Below are 16,248 nucleotides of genomic sequence, written 5' to 3'. Positions count from 1 at the left end.
TATATTTCATTTGTAACGACTACATACGTATATCTTTTATACGTAAATCTTTCATCCCACGCACCTCTAATGACGGGACCCGCCTTCCCTCTGTAATAGCCACTATTAATAATTTCGATCTGTTTCAACTTGCTTTGCAGGATATACCTGAAGGATTTCATGTAATTGTACTAGAATAAATCAGAGATATTTTACAGATATTGTTGTATATATGTCTGTGTGTAGGATAGCAAACTGTATATATTGAAGTGTCGGAGTCATTTGTATCCATTGTTGTTTTATTTCCTTGTGTATTGCTTCCCCAATTTTCATCCCATCCTTAGTTTTTGTTATTTGCTCTAGCACTCTCCTCTATAATGCTTATTCCTTGATTATATGTATTAATAAGTAAATAAAAAAAGACGCTGCCCAAACTTAGGGACATTTCACAAATATGTACCAAAACAGGAATTTTAAGTTTGTAGCATTCTTTGATAATAAAACTCGGCATACTACTCAAAAGCTTTGGTTTCATTTTCCAGAATCGTTTTGACAATTTCACCAATATCAACGCTCGAAGAAGACAACAAGTGCAGTCGGGTGAAGACGTAGTCCAGTGGGTTTTACATATCGCAGATTAAAAACAGCGCGAAAAAGACGGAGGACAAGAAAAGCGCCCTGTTTGTCTACATCTCCCCTTGTCCTTCGTCTTGTTCGCGCAGTTTTCAATCTTCAATAAGACACAGATTCATGAGAGTTTATCGTATTGGCCCCAGGCTGAAAAGCCTGATGGCCGATAGAGCAACACTTTAAAATAAGCAGCGAAAATATTTGCATCATCAGCAGGTGATGAATGATAAGCGGGAGCGTTGTCTGACTCATCATGCAAGCAGGTGCTTTGAGTAGCCTCACGTGTATGCTGCTTCACAAACTGCCAAACAATGTTAAGTCGACGGTTCGGACCATTTTGAATACCGACATGATGAAGCCGTTCCTTATGTTTCAAAAGTTGTTCAGATAGGAAACGATATATACTAAACTTCGCATACAAGAGAACAAAACCGGTTTTACAGCGAAGCTACATAGGACTGGTTGGTCGGGTTTTTTTTCGTCCGTCAACAAAACAGTAGCCGATAGAGTAGTCGACAGAAAACTGTCCTGCGAGCCTTACCATCTCTAGTGTGGTTTTGACACTTGTTTTAATAAAAAAATAAGAAAACCACAAAACAAGTGTCGAAACCACATGACAGCTGATAAGGCGCGCGAACAATGTGAAGCACGTAGCGCTACCCGCATGCGTTACTTGGTAAAGATTGCAGTTGCATAAGCTGCTGCGGCAACGGCAGCGTACGAAGTCCTTCATATCGACTTTTTTTGTTTTTACAGACATGAAGTGCCGATTGCGTCCCGAGCGACTTCCAATCGCTCCGTCATTGCAAGCATGTTGAGGTTGCTTATGTTGCCAGTGCTTGAAAGCATATATGCTACACGGACAACAAGGTTGCATATTCAACGAGGACATTCGGCTGTACGATTTAGCTTCTTGTAGGAGGCAAGTTGGTTTACAATCATATTCGAAACATTTGAACACATCTCCCGCTTCTTCGCTTTTTTTGGCGTTCGCATGGGGAATCGGTGGTTAAACGTTTCATCGACAATTCAGGCAGTGGTTTCAAGGTGAGCTTTGTTCATTCTTTTTATAAACCGGAAGTTCGCTGGGACGTCGTAGACTGGCTCACCACCTGGTGGCGTTTGCAAAGAAAAGGGTTTATATAAGGATGTTTTGGTAAAGTGCATTTACTTTTCTTTTGTCAGTCATTTGCTATAGTGCAGTGGAAAATCTTTGCAAGTGATACCACAGTTTTGCTGGCCAGCTACCTTCACAGCGTGGATTGAAGCCTCAGTTCTTGTGTTAAAGAATTTGTGAAAATGTCGCTTCTTTTTAACGCAAAATTTTTGTTCTTTGGAAACCAAACACGGAATTTCGATGTGACATATGAGAACTATGGAGCAAAACTGTCGATAGCACTTTTAACAGCTGAGGTAAGCGCCTCGCTAGCGTGATCAACTTTTGACAGAAAAAGAACATTGCCCATATCAACATTTCCTATGCGTCGATATAGGCGCATAGAAAATGCGCCTATATCGACGCATATAGGCGCATATAGTCGCCGGCTCAAATGATTACCTTTCGAAAATCAATAATTAGACGAATAACGCAACACGCGTGGCTTGAACGGAAGTGAAAACTCGAGAGTGAAAGCTGGATGAAAATCATGAGTCTGAACCCATTATCTGAACCAAAGAATGAGCAGACAAATTTAAACTTAAAATTAGCGTATTAAAGAGAACAAAACTAGAACATTTGCTACGCTATTTTTGATTGCAATAAGATGAGCTGGCGGGCTAGATGGTTCTTCATCATGAATAGCCTAAAACAACAAAGAAGGAAGGATTAGGTGGCCTCCAGTAACTCAGTTGTTGGAGGCCACAGAGCTTATTAAAATAAAACAATGAAATAGCCTTAAAACAAGTTATAGTGTTGCTATTCACAGTTCTTAAGGACCAATCTAGACCGGGGAAATTAAAATCGCCATATGTTTGAACTCGACACCATATTAAAATCAATTCGCTTATTGATTGCCTCAAAAATTGTTAATAAATACAGCCAGATCTAGCAGAGGCGGAAAGTAGTAGATGCCTATTAAATAATTGAAACCCTTCACTCGCTCTACTTTCTAAACACATTCCGGATAGGATTCAAGGCCGAGCCTTTGATGCGAGACAAGGGAAACTTTAGCAGCAATTAGGAAACCACCGTCTAGAACTAAAATGATTTGCGTCTGGGATTCCCTTACATAGCCACATTTCAGACGGACGGATGATATTGTGTTCTGCATTTATTAAATTGTATATGAACGGGTACGCTATGTAGAAGATTTCGTACACTTTGAGAGAACTATTCTAATCTTGTCCAACGTTTTCACAGTCTAGCGAAAGAACAGAAGGAACACAAGAGCAGTCATATAATCTCAAAAACTGATGAAAGGTGTTGCCCTCTGGCCACACGTCGCTATTGTTGAATAAATTAAATGGTGATTCATCGCCTGACAAGTAAAAAGTAGAGTACGTATCAAACTTCCTCGCGATTTTCCTGGAAACAACCGACCTTCCCTTCAAAAAGGGCTTGATTAGCGCGTGGACATCGGCGATACTCGTTTCAGGATGAAGCCGAGATACAAACAGCGCCAGACGGCGTGGCGTCCTAGGAATAGCAGTCACCTTGTTCGTTTTGGTGGTTTTAGGTGACGTCTTGCTTCTTCGCCGGGGTGTGACCGGTGCGTAACCCTCATCTCGTGTTCTGAGGTGAAGCACTGGCTTAATTAGCAGACGGCTAATCACGGTTCACGCCAGGATTCGGACGGGCGACCTCGCTGAGTGGAAATTTTCTCGAGGATGGCACAGCCGCTGGGTTTTGTACGGACGTCGATGTCGCGGGTGACTGTGATGCCGCGGATGCATACAGAGGCGATGAGAGGGACAGGGGTGACGGGAGCTGCACCCTTTCCACGACGTTTCTGCGTAGTTGGAGAACCTCAGAGCGAAGATAGGGGGGGGGGGGGTGTTCTCAGTCGTAAGCCACTTGACCTTTGCAGTTTATACATCCAGTTTGCCCGACGTCCCGTGAAAACGTTGTTGGGACGAGGGCATTATTCAGTCCAATTTTTGCTGACTTGTTCAGCGGCCCGGAAGACGGGACCATGACACCGGCATACACGTTCTGGCTGTTATTCTTAAATGGCATGCTGTTTATTCGTGTGCAGCCCGACCACTTAAAAGCGCTTTTTCCGCCTTCCATGTAGATGATGTATTCGATGTTTAGCCAGTTGGAGTGAAAACGCCGATTGGGGGAGCAGCCAGCCGACCAGAGAAGAAATTGCTGTTTCCCGTAGAAGCGGAGAGCGTATGAGGAACAAGCGTCTTATTGTGGAGTGCTATCAGACGCGACTTTCTTTGTCAGCTTCATTCCGTCGAATTGATTCAAAAAAATATTCAAAAATTCTGATAGCTGGAGACTAACGGTGGCGTTCAAAATGTTTTTAGGCCCGTACATGTGATGTACATGGCACAATAATTCACATGTTAATAGTATTATAAATGCCTACTTTCCATAACTGGGCGTCATCGCTAGAATTGGGCGCAGTTTTCCTACGCAATCCTGTGTATTCCGGTACTCTTTTTCACTAATACGAAACAAGCAGGAATTTCATTTTGTCTGGATTAGCATTGGCCACCCGTACAAAAAGAGAATAGAGAAGGGTCAGGAACGTTTATTTCGCATTTTAGGAACCTTACGTTCGTTATACATTTTACTACGAATATCAAAGACTTGTGGACAAACGAAGTTAGACTATTTCGTCCTCTCGGCGCTGCGACCTAGTTTTTCTTTTTTTCTTTGTATAAATATCTGCAAAGGATAATTGAATCCCCTGATCTAATGCCATCTTTTAACACTGGTGTTTCGAGGTGAGCTTTGCGAAGCTCTGCGACGTTTGATGAAAATCAAGGTATCGAAACTAGCTTCATATCTCGCATTCAAGTATTCTATAATAACCGTGCTGTAGCAGAGTTTGATAGTGCTGACCCATGTTTTATTGCGTTTCAATCGTTCTTTACTAGTACCCAATACACAAGCTGTGCATTAATACCACTGCTTCGGATGTTCGCGATCACATAACATAAATAAATTATTAAATGAATGAATTAAATAATTAATAGTCTCTTTTGGTGACACATTGAAACCTGCCTTTCTTATGTACAGGCTGCAGACCGTTAGCAAAGTGACTGTATTGAAACGCTTTCGCAATTTAGAATTACAATTAAATGCTCCAGGCACACGTTTCCATTCAATTGGACGCACACAAGAAAACATTTCAGTGCAGTTATATATTTCGTAAATCTTGATTATTCTTGAAACAACAAAATCTACATGAAGGGACATTTTCTCCCTGATACATCTGGTGGTTAGTACGTCAAATATATATTTATCTAAGTGGGTTGACCTATTCTATTATATCGGAGGCTAGAATTGTTTTAAATGGAGCGTTTAGCAGTGCAAAGAATATTTTGAACCGGTATTATCATGTTTTTTAGCCAATTTAATTGAGTGTTTGTTAACTTCTTGAAAAATCTGCTTTGCGTAACTCAAATGCGTGAACAAGACCTTATGATGCACTTTTCAAAGCAGTCATAATTATTTACTAATCTGCATATCTAAATTGGTTTCGCTACGTACCTAAAATAACAGTCGTTTAATACTTAACTTGAAGCTTCATGCCAACGTACTAAAGTTGCTGTCCTTAACGACATAAGTGAGTCTTAACAGACTTGTAGTAAGCATTACTAGACTCCCGCAAAATTCCAGTCTGCTGTGAATGCGAGCCCTAGACACCTGGAAGGTGAAAAGATAGTTGCTCGAGAACTCAAAGCATGATAGTTGGGTGGCGTCGCCTTATGGTCCTTCCCGGCTACGTGACATCCAGAACTTGCTCAAAATAATTGTGATCATCTCAACAATAAATAAAAAAAAACAAGATATCGCATAGAGTGTTTCAGAAGTCCAGTTGAAGCTAGAAATCATAGGACGCTTTTGGTCACGATATGTCGTCGACTGTTTCAGTCAAAGCCCGACGTGAGGTAAGTACGTTGTAAGTCATTTCACTACGCCAAGTACTCAATATAGCAGATTAGTCCAGATATGGTAATTTTATTTATGCACGCATAATTCAGTAGGTGCTTGATTATTTTTGTCACTTGACAGTGACATAACCAATAAAATGTCAAATTTAAAAAAATACATGTTAAACACATTTATATTTTAACACATGCACCCCAAGATATCTGCAGTTTATAAATGAATAGATTCGGCCCATTACCAACGTAGTCATGTGCACGGTGAACTGGTGCATCCACTTCGAAAATCTTGTGTGCGATAGACCCGTCTTCAGCTCGAGCCATAAGGCGAAGAGGAAGTATCCTCAGTGTGTCGCTGATGACACCACTCTGGAAAAAGAATTAGGCAAATCAATATTGTGTTAGTATTGGCTCATAAAGCGTCTCAAATAACGCAAATTCTAAAAAAAAAACAATTTCGTAATGATTGACCGAAATTAATTTAAGTATTTTTCTTCGAAAATGGTAACATTTCAGCGATAATGATAAGGGTACCAATACTTGAAAGGATAAAACGTCTAGGACGGCGACGGAAACAAGATTCTGAAAGATTTCCTGTTTCCGTCTCGGCCCTGATGTTTTATCCTTTCAAGTATTCGTAATTATTCACGAGCACGCTCGTTTTCAATCATTCATTAGGGTGTTAGGTTGATGCTTGCCCTACAATTGGCGTTCCAGACGCACTGAAATACCAATTACCCTGCAAGCTTCAGGCGGACTTCTTCAACTAATTAGTGAGTTCAAGAATTAAAAAAATAAACAAAATATACCTATCAAGCGAGTTTAATTTTGTTTGTTGAAGCAGAAATATCTAAATAAATTATTAATGGCGAATAATACCCAATGATATTGAACAGAAATATGAGGATTTATTTAATTATTTATTATGCATTGCTGCAGTCGTTTAAAAGACCCACAAATAGTGAAAATACAAAATAGTGACTTACATAACATATGATGTCTATCGCGAATAAAAGAACTTAAAAATAGGCAGACACAAGAGGTAGGCGATAGATCGGTGTTAGAACACGTACTTCCTTCTAAGCGCGCACAGACATTCGTTAGCAGAGTTTTCTCTTCGAGCAACATACGTAGGGAATTCTCGAATTTGACCTGGGCGCTAAAGGAAGAACGGTGCCGGGAAGTACATTTAAACAATCTATGAGCTGAACAAACCATGGTTACCTATCGATATTTATACGAACATTATTAGCAGTCCTTCCTTACAGGTGATGAACAATCCACTGAAAGATTGCTTTCCGTCTTCGTTTCTGTGGTTAGACTTACACTCCATGAAGCTGTTAGCACAAACCAGCCATCGCCGTGTGTTTTCTACTCTTAGACTTGAAAAACTCTCAATAAAATTATAGTTCTAAAAAGCAACGGCTATTTCAAAAGTTTCATCAACAGGATCCACAAGAAGCTACGCCACCCCATATGTGCAAGCTCCCGGCTCATTCCAGCAGTGTCTGCCTGTCGTACGTGAGGTACGTCAGGGAAGCCATCGGATGTCTCCTTTGTAAACATGGGATCGCGGTGACTCACAAGCCGGTGTCCACCATCCGTCACCGACTCCATCTCCCCAAAAAGAGACAGGGAAAGGATATGTCTCGATGCCTCGTCTACCACATCCCGTACGTGAACTGCCCTGCTATCCTACGTGGAGGAAACCAAATATTTCCCGAAACCGCCAAAAATACGACGTGAAAAAGTCTACGTTCAAGCTAAGCGCCCTCGCCGAACACGAAGCAAAATCAGGTCACTGCGAGTCTTTCGACACATTCGAAAACCCCTCATAGGGTGGCACTGGCGGAAATGTCTGCACCTGGAGTCCTGCTCAATCCAGAAAACAAAAGAAATCATGAACAGGTCTTCGGGAAGTCTCCGAGTCCTGTACGTCTCAGGACTCTGCCACATCATCAAAAACCAGAACTCAGCCTGCCTACATCAGCAGCACTTTTTCTGTGCACCTGACGGTCACCCGTGGACAAGGGACCGAGATGGTCCTAAAACGTCGGGAATTTTCTTTTTCTTAAAACTGTGCTGAAAGATTTTATTCTTCGTCAACGTACTTCGTTACAGCAGCAAAGCTCGGACTAAGAACACATATCTTCGCGCGCTAACGGAAGCACTACTGGGTATGTATATATATATATATATATATATATAAAACCCGTAGTGAAAACAGCAACAACGGACAATTTAATCTTCGACGTTTCGGCAGGACTCCGGCCGAAACGTCGAAGATTAAATCGTCCGTTGTTGCTGTTTTCACTAAGGGTTTTTTCTTGCCAGTTGTATACCTACGCCTTCGGCCTCCCGCCGCCATGCCCGTTGTATATATATATATATATATATATATATATATATATATATATATATATATATATATATATATATATACATATATCCACTCGTTGCGTTCGCTCGCCAACTAACAGAAAAAAGCGATTGTACAGATCGGCCAATTCATCATCAGACGATGCTCGTTGGGCCGCTTACAAACTGGCTTCTGATGAATACGTGGCGGCCATTAAAACAGCCAGAGAAAAATACCATAATACTACCTTACCATCCATGCTTGTAACCGACATTAAAAATTTTGGCGCGTGATAAATCCTGCTGATGATGATAATATTTCATTAGTTGACAGTTCAGGGAATCTCATTCCCCCTCATCAATGTCCGTTTATCTTCAATGAAATTTTTACGCGTAATTTTTCTGTAACTTCCGACATCTCACTACCAAATACCTATTCTTACGACTACCCTGCTATGTTCCCGATAATCATAGGTCCTTTAGGTGTCGAAAGCATAATTAGATCACTTAAACTTTCCTCCGCTCCTGGTTGTGACCTCATCAGCCCCAAATTTTTAAAATGTACGAGCGTTTATTGTTCAGTTATCCTGTCAAAAATTTTTCAACAGACCATCGATAATGGTTGTCTTCCAGCTGAGTGGACGGTCGGGAAGGTGATTCTACTTCATAAATCAGGTAACAAGCATTCTCCACTTAATTACCGACCAATATCACTAACCAGCATCCCATGTAAAATTTTCGAACATATACTATCTTCGAACCTCGCCAACTTCCTTGAATCTAATTCGTTTTTCACGTCGTCACAACATGGCTTTCGAAAAACCTACTCATGTGAAACACAATTGGTATCAGTCCTTCATAAACTAAATGTTATTCTTGACCATTCCTCATTAGTCGATTGCATCTTTTTAGATTTTTCAAAAGCTTTTGATAAGGTAAGCCATAAGCTATTACTCTATAAATTGCACCAACTTAACCTTGACCCAAAACTTCTTATCTGGCTTGAATGTTTTCTGGTTAACCGCTCGCAGTTCATTGTAGCGAATAATCACCTCTCTCAGCCGAGTGGCGTTCACTCCGGTGTGCCACAAGGCTCTGTGCTCGGACCTCTTCTTTTTCTTATATACATTAATGATCTACCCTCTTGTGTCTCTTCCCATATTCATTTGTTTGCCGATGATTGTGTTGTATTTAGGGAAATAACTTGTGAAAATGACATTAACACGCTCCAGTCCGATCTTAACGCTATTTCTGTTTGGTGCAAAACGTGGTGCATGCAATTGAACATTAACAAATGTAAATTTATGCGGGTGTCCAGGAAAAATCATAATCTACCTGTTTACCATCTTCATAACTCGCCCCTAGATGCTGTGACTAGTTATAAATATCTTGGTATTCACATCACATCAAATCTCACTTGGACAGTTCATATAACATATATAATTAATAACGCTAACCGTATGTTGGGATATCTTCGACGTAATTTTGCAAAAGTTCCCTCATCTCTAAAACTTTTACTTTACAAAACACTAATTCGTCCAAAACTTGAATATGCCGTTTCAGCCTGGGACCCTTGTCATGAAAATCTAATTCACTCACTCGAAATGGTCCAGAATAACTCTGTTCGCTTTATCTTGTCCAACTATAACAGAACTGCGAGCATAACCACAATGAAATTCAGCCTTGACTTACCGTCTTTGTCATCTCGTCGTAAAAACTTTCGTCTTTGCCTCTTTCACAAGTTATTTTATCACCCCCATCTCCGCACCGAACTTATATTACCTCCCCAATACGTTTCATCTCGATTAGATCACGTCCATAAGGTCGGTGTCCCATCGTGCAGGACTAATGCTTTTTTTCAGTCATTTCTCCCACGCACATCAGAAGAGTGGAATCGCCTTCCCGTACCAAAAGCTTCAATCGAAGACCTCCACCTGTTCAAGAACACCTTAACTAATATTGTATGAATAGACGCCATTTTTTTTTGTATTTCTAGTAACTGCTTTCTTTTACTCCAACACCATTTTTGTAACCACTCCCCTCTTCAATGCCAAAGGCCCTGAGGGTACATGTAATAAATAAATAAATAAATAAATAAATAGCCATTAGGACGCCTCGCTCGATGGAGAATACGGCTGCAGGATTCCGAGGTGACCATAGTCTACTAGTCATAGCAGAGCACTCTTCGAGTCAGCTCCCACCGCATCCAACGTCGAGGATGACGAGATCTTTCTGAGAGCAGTAAAAGTAAACAAAATTTTAAAACTTCAGTGACACGATATTGTACTGCGCGCTCTGATCAACCAATTCAGCGTACGAAAGAGCACAGTTCCCAGTATCTTCTGAAAAGCATTGCTAATCTTACCCATTCTACAGGGCGTATTTTACAAAAATAACTTCGGAGACAGCAACTCAAAGTGGTTCTTGGTGATTCCTTCCGGTGTTTAAGAGTATAGATCTTCCAAGCCTGGCCATGACTAGCCGACGTCCAGACACCTCGGTTGCAGTAGAACTCTTGATTGAATTCGCAAGAAGTGCTACTGGCATAAGCTCTTGAAAAGAGTTCTCCAGTACACAAGACTGTATCTTGAGTTCAAACGCCGCAAAAAAAAAAGTCTAACAAACTCATCAGGACCCCTGTGACCGAATGCGCCGCCTATTGCTCCTTTTCTGCAGATCGGAATCAGCATACCAGGACCTTTCCCAGCGTCGGCGTCATGGGACCGCTCCATAATCGTACCCACAGATTACCTGACACGATATGCCGAGAAAACAGCCTTTGCCTTTGGCACTGCTGCAAAGGCCGTCAACTGTTTCGTAGAATCCGTCGTTCTCCGGCACTGAACCCTCAAATTCCAGATAACTGACCGAGGGTCAGCGTTCATGGTCCAGCTGACTCAGCAGATCTTTTGGCTGAGCCACACTATCCATCGTCGAGCTACTGTACAATCCGCAAACCAAAGGACTGAGACAACGGCTCCACAAGACCATCGCCGAAATCATCTTGATGTAAGGGGACATAGCGCAAAAGATACGGGACGAGGTCCTACGTCACGTTTGCTTACAACACGGCGGTTCAAGAATCCACAGAAGTAACCCCGTTTCAGCTCGTGCAAGCTAGAAAGGTGCCGACGAAGCTCGACGCGATGCTGCTCCACTGTCCCGCAGGCGGCATCATCGACGAAGCCCAGGTGTCACCCAGCGGGCGGAAGAGGTACGCTTTCGGATTCAGACCCAGTAACATCTCGACGCCGCCGGATACAGCCTTCGTCGTCGCGACGCCCACTTCGAGCCCGGAGAGAGGGTCTGTGTGTGGACGCCCATTCGCTGCCGCGGCATCAGCGAGAAAAAGTTATGACGGTACTTTAGATCCTACAAGGTCATTCACCGCCTTGCCGACTTGAATTATGAGGTTATTTCCAACAGAAACCGACTATCAGGATGCCGGGAGTAACGACGTGAAGTAGTGCACGCCGTTCGCCTCAAGCCATAATATGCACGACAGGACTGAGGAATCGTCATGGTTCAGAAGCCCCGCACCTTACCATCTACTGTCATTTGGTGTAAGTTTGTGTTGATTTTTTTTTTAAGTTGAATCGAGATGATGCGTTCTTTTTAGGGGGGAGTAATGCCACGTCAATAGGCGGAAAGTCATTCCATAATTTTAAAATATTCGCGTTTACCCTTACCCCAAATGTTCGACCCTCGAAAATTCGAAGTAGAGACACCAGAAGTAATTGATAGAGAGGAGAACACAACCTTGCCAAGATAGTCGCCCGAGTGTTCGACGCTCGAGCATAGAGTAATATAGTAAACGTAAAGAGAGGACACAGAAGCCGATTCGCGGCCCTGATAGTGAGTGCGTTTAATGCCCTCCGCTACGTGGCGCTTTTCTCTAATTTGGCTAATATTAATTAGAGCTCTTTCTCCGAGAAGTATTTATTTTTTAAATTGTGATGCTCTATAATGATTTAAATACTTAAAACGACTAAATAGTTTCAATCAAATACGTCACAAAAACCACGTGATGAATAGCGCCTGCCATGGCCTGCACGCCTGCAAGCCGTCGCCTCTGCATTATTCTGCATGGCCTCTGCTCGTCCGTGCGTCGTTCGTCCGTGCCGTCCGTGCCGTCCGTCTGTGCTTTCTGCTGCGTCATGTTTGGTCAACGCTTTGCATTAATCAAGGTGACGCATGACCGCCCGCGTGCTCGCATGCTTGGCGTGAATTTGTGGAGCCGATCGGTTTAAGTTCCTTGCGCTGTTGTTTCCGCCGGGCTGTCGTGCTGCACTTGATCGTGTGTGCATCTTGATTTTCGATGAGATTGTTTTAAAAAAGGACTCAACTCACGACCCTGCACACGACATTTTTCATGGATTTACAGATGACGGTGTTGAACGAATCTCTAACATTGCAGATAGAGCCTTGGTTGTTGCGCTCTCTTGAATTTCTAGGAGGTGGGGTGGACTTAGCCCCTTATATCCACTGTTTGGCACTCTCCAACAACGTCTTCTGTTAAACGAAGTCTCCTCAGTTCTCTCATTCGGAACCTTAAGACTGTTGAATTCACAGTAAAGGCTCTGGTCTGTGACTATGGGTCTTCAAACGTAGGCTTGGCCAACCAACGGTGTGTGTGTTGATAAGCCATTTTCTGAATTTGACAACGAATATTTTTACTTTATCTTTGATGTTCCGCACCTACCCAAAACAACCTAGAGCAATCTCCAAGCACACAAGCTTTGCATTGGAAATGAGGTCATTGGGTGGTCCCATATTGTTGAACTTTATCGTCCTACCCATCAGATGAGGTTGCAATTGGCTCCGAAACGTACTGAGAGATAAATTTTTCAAAAACCTTTCAGAAACATGGAAGTAAATCGTGCCGCACAGGTACTGAATGCCTCACTCTTTCTTGCAATCATATATCTTGTTTATGCCAAGGAGCTTCCCGAGGCAGCCATGGCTACATCCTATTTCGGTGGTAGATACTTTTTGATTGTCTAAATAGCTCACAATTCAAGAAGACAGTGCAGAAGTTGCGTCATGCCAGTCTGGAGGGAGAATCTGAAATACTCGATTTCCTTCGCCAGCAACTCGGATGGATTTCAGCATGGCAGTTCCAAAGTAGGAGGTAACCACAAGCCATCATAGGGTGCAAGTTACTATAAAAACTGTCCTTATGCTCTGGGATGAGCTTACAAACAGCCATAACTTTAAATTCTTACTTACAGGACGCCTGCAGCAAGACCCACTTGAGAAAGTTTTTGGAGCTATATACGACAAATGCTGGGTTGCAAAAAACCCAAATGTGCATCAGTTCACCTTCGGACTAAAACCCATAGGTATAAAGAAACTGTTCAAGCTGTCAAACAATGTAAACGTAGAGGATGACAAAGCTGACCTCCTCAAGGAGTTGCCAATATCCTCGCACCATGAAAGTTCAATTTTAGACAATGTGGAATGTCCTCCAATTGATAACTTCCCACCATTAGAAGATATTTCTGAGCTGGCATCAGACATCAGGTCTAACACGATTAATGACTCGTCCACTTATTATGTTTGGGGCTATTTGATCAAGCTTGTGCTTGAACAGACAATGCACAGCTGTGGCTGTTCTCAGCTGCTATGGGATGAGTCTGATAACTTGATCAGGCCTCACAATAGTTTCTTGTGCTTAAAGCATGCCACGTGCCAGAAAAACTCTTCGGGAACTTAGTAATACCATCACAGGCTGCCTTTAATCTCATTCAGCAACTAAAAAGTGACTTTTTTTCTATAATAGAGAGTGTGGCACATGTTCGAGGAGTGTATGCCGCCTTGTATTGCACACCATCAGGTCTGGGTCTGGGTGGTTTTAGCTTTTGCTCAGAGGAGTGCCACAACAGGTTTTTAAAAATGTTTTACAGAATACGCTAGTGTTGGCATGTTCGTTTACTTAACCAGAATTTGGGCTAAGTTCCGTTGCACTCTTCAGTGGCTGGTAAGCAACTAGACAGGTTTAACTGCTAATTGTGTATTATAACGGGGGCGGTTGCCAAACCAAAAACAGAAGGTGCTTATTATTTGGGCGGTGCTGCTTGCACTCCAAGCATTTGTTTCCTTTTTTCCTAGCAAATGTGCATCACGGCTCCCTAACAAAAATATTTATTCACTTTCTACAGAATTTTTATAGAAAATAGTGTATAGAGGCTAAACATATTCGAAAGAAAATGTATCCACTTTTGCATCCACTGTGCATATTTTTTAGCCGCTTTTTCTGAAGCCATACTTCTTTCCTGAACAATTTCCGGAAATATTTATTCAAAATCTTATCAGATTTTGAATAGAGCTCTCATTGTTTGGTAACAGCTTGCCCGCAGTGAGTTTGAGGCTATGCAAATTGGTGTTTTTTTATATTAGCCGGAAATTGGGAATTTGTGCTATCCGGTGTGTACTATTCACTCTTATTGTACTCTTATGACTGGAAATGATAGCGATGCCTTATTTTTTTTCTGCACTTACTTCCCGTGCCCAAGTCGGCGTGGAAGTGAATGGATCATTCAGCATGTTCTCTGTAGAAAGTTTTTGTTAACTTGGTTCCGTAAGAATCTATTACGAAGTGTACGATAGGCCGAGCTCCTTTATATTAATTTTATTTTTGTGAGCATCTGGTTCGTATAAAACATACAGAGCTTCTGAAGTAAATTATGTATACACGAATGTGGTCTAATGAAATGTTTTCGAACCACTTACTGCAGTTGACCCCAAAATGCTCCACCAGCCAGGAGTGAATGTGCCGATTGTGTAACTTCAATGTTTTACAATAGGGAATGAACCAGAAATACACCTATGTTTTGTGAAGTAATTTAAAATATTGCTTGACACATTTTGCACGGATTCTAGCGTGAAAATTGAAATAAAAGTGCATCAATATTAGAAAAAAAAAAACAAAAAAAAACAGCGGCTTTGGGAGTCGAGGAGCTCCCGGGAGCCGAGCGAGGAGCGAGGTGGCGAGGAAAGAGGGAGAGAAGGGCACCGGAGAACCGGAGCAGAAACGCCCAAACTGAAACTGAAACTAACTTGACCGGAACCGGAATCCGATTATGCTAAATGCCGCTCGCTAGGAGCGCTACCTGTCACTCGTCTACCTGAGCCGCTGGGGCCTATGGTAGTGTCCGCTCTTTATCTTGTGTGCATTACTCTATGGCTCAAGCATTCTAGGCCGAATGTTTTTGTCAGCGATTGTAATGATAAGAATCCCAGCGTGGCCTTGCCGACTGATTATCGCACTATCGCGGTAGCGGGCTGTCACGTCGAGGCCCCTACCGTCAGTTCTGCTTTTTCGACGCTCGACCTTTCTTTTTGTTTCTGCAAACATTCGTCAGTGAAACCTTCATTTTCAGTTTTATACTTACCTACTATATTCCATCCGCGAGAATAAAATTATGTTAGAAAGTAAAAAAAAGTCGTATTTCAATATAAAAGTTATCTCACATCTTGATAACGATGAAAAGCACATTCAGGTAATTATACGCGAAGTGGAAACAGGAATAAATTTGACCCTCATGAATTCCATGTAAAAAATTGAATGTGTTATTAATGATACGTAAAAGCACTTTTGCGAATATACTTTGCCCTCATTTTTTTATTTTAACTCAAACACTTAATCAACCTTAAGAAATTAGATAAGGGATACAGGCGGCAAATGAAATAAGCATTACCAGACCTTATACATAGCATTTATTGTAAAGCTAGATATTTTCAATGACTGTTGTTAATAGATTTCGAGGATATCTAAGCAGTTCTTATTAGTTGTGAATGCGAAAGCATAAATGTCATCCTTCAACGTCCTTAGCTCGTCTGGGGTGTACTGGCGTGGACGGCCAGGTGTCGCTTCTGCCGAGGTTGCGGCCACCGGCGACATAGATGCCTCAGGCGTCGCCATGTTCCGCCGCGCCCAGAGAAGCAAAAGTGGATGCAGCTTCCCGCCCCCTTCCCTCCCCCCTCCCCCCTCCCCTCCGGCAACACCTGACACGAGCTGCCGAGCGTGCGCTCTCGTGAAGCGGCCGCGAATGGCTACCTAGGAGCCCTTTGGCACAGCCAATGGGAGAATGGGCATTTCTTTTATGTTCTTTCGTGGTTACATACGGCGGCGGCTCCACTCCATGGGATAGTTAACGCTTTCGCATTAAAAACTAAATTTTAGTTCAATAGGTAAATATAATTTCAGACTTCGAC

General features: G+C 42.2%; 1 protein-coding gene across 1 annotated transcript in view; it reads right to left on the bottom strand.

Moving 5' to 3' along the window:
• Nucleotides 1-16,248, bottom strand: part of LOC115315959 (A disintegrin and metalloproteinase with thrombospondin motifs 7-like) — a 94,251-nt gene that overhangs the window by 57,408 nt on the left and 20,595 nt on the right. The window contains 1 exon segment of the mRNA XM_040213691.1: nucleotides 5,916-6,042. Coding sequence (XP_040069625.1) covers nucleotides 5,916-6,042 — 127 coding nt within the window.

The sequence above is a fragment of the Ixodes scapularis genome, unplaced genomic scaffold (assembly GCF_016920785.2).
Source record: "Ixodes scapularis isolate PalLabHiFi unplaced genomic scaffold, ASM1692078v2 ptg000460l_1___fragment_1__unscaffolded, whole genome shotgun sequence".
Classification (NCBI taxonomy): domain Eukaryota; kingdom Metazoa; phylum Arthropoda; class Arachnida; order Ixodida; family Ixodidae; genus Ixodes; species Ixodes scapularis.
The sequence above is the reverse complement of the archived record's forward strand: the minus strand, read 5'-3'. Positions and strand labels throughout refer to the sequence as shown.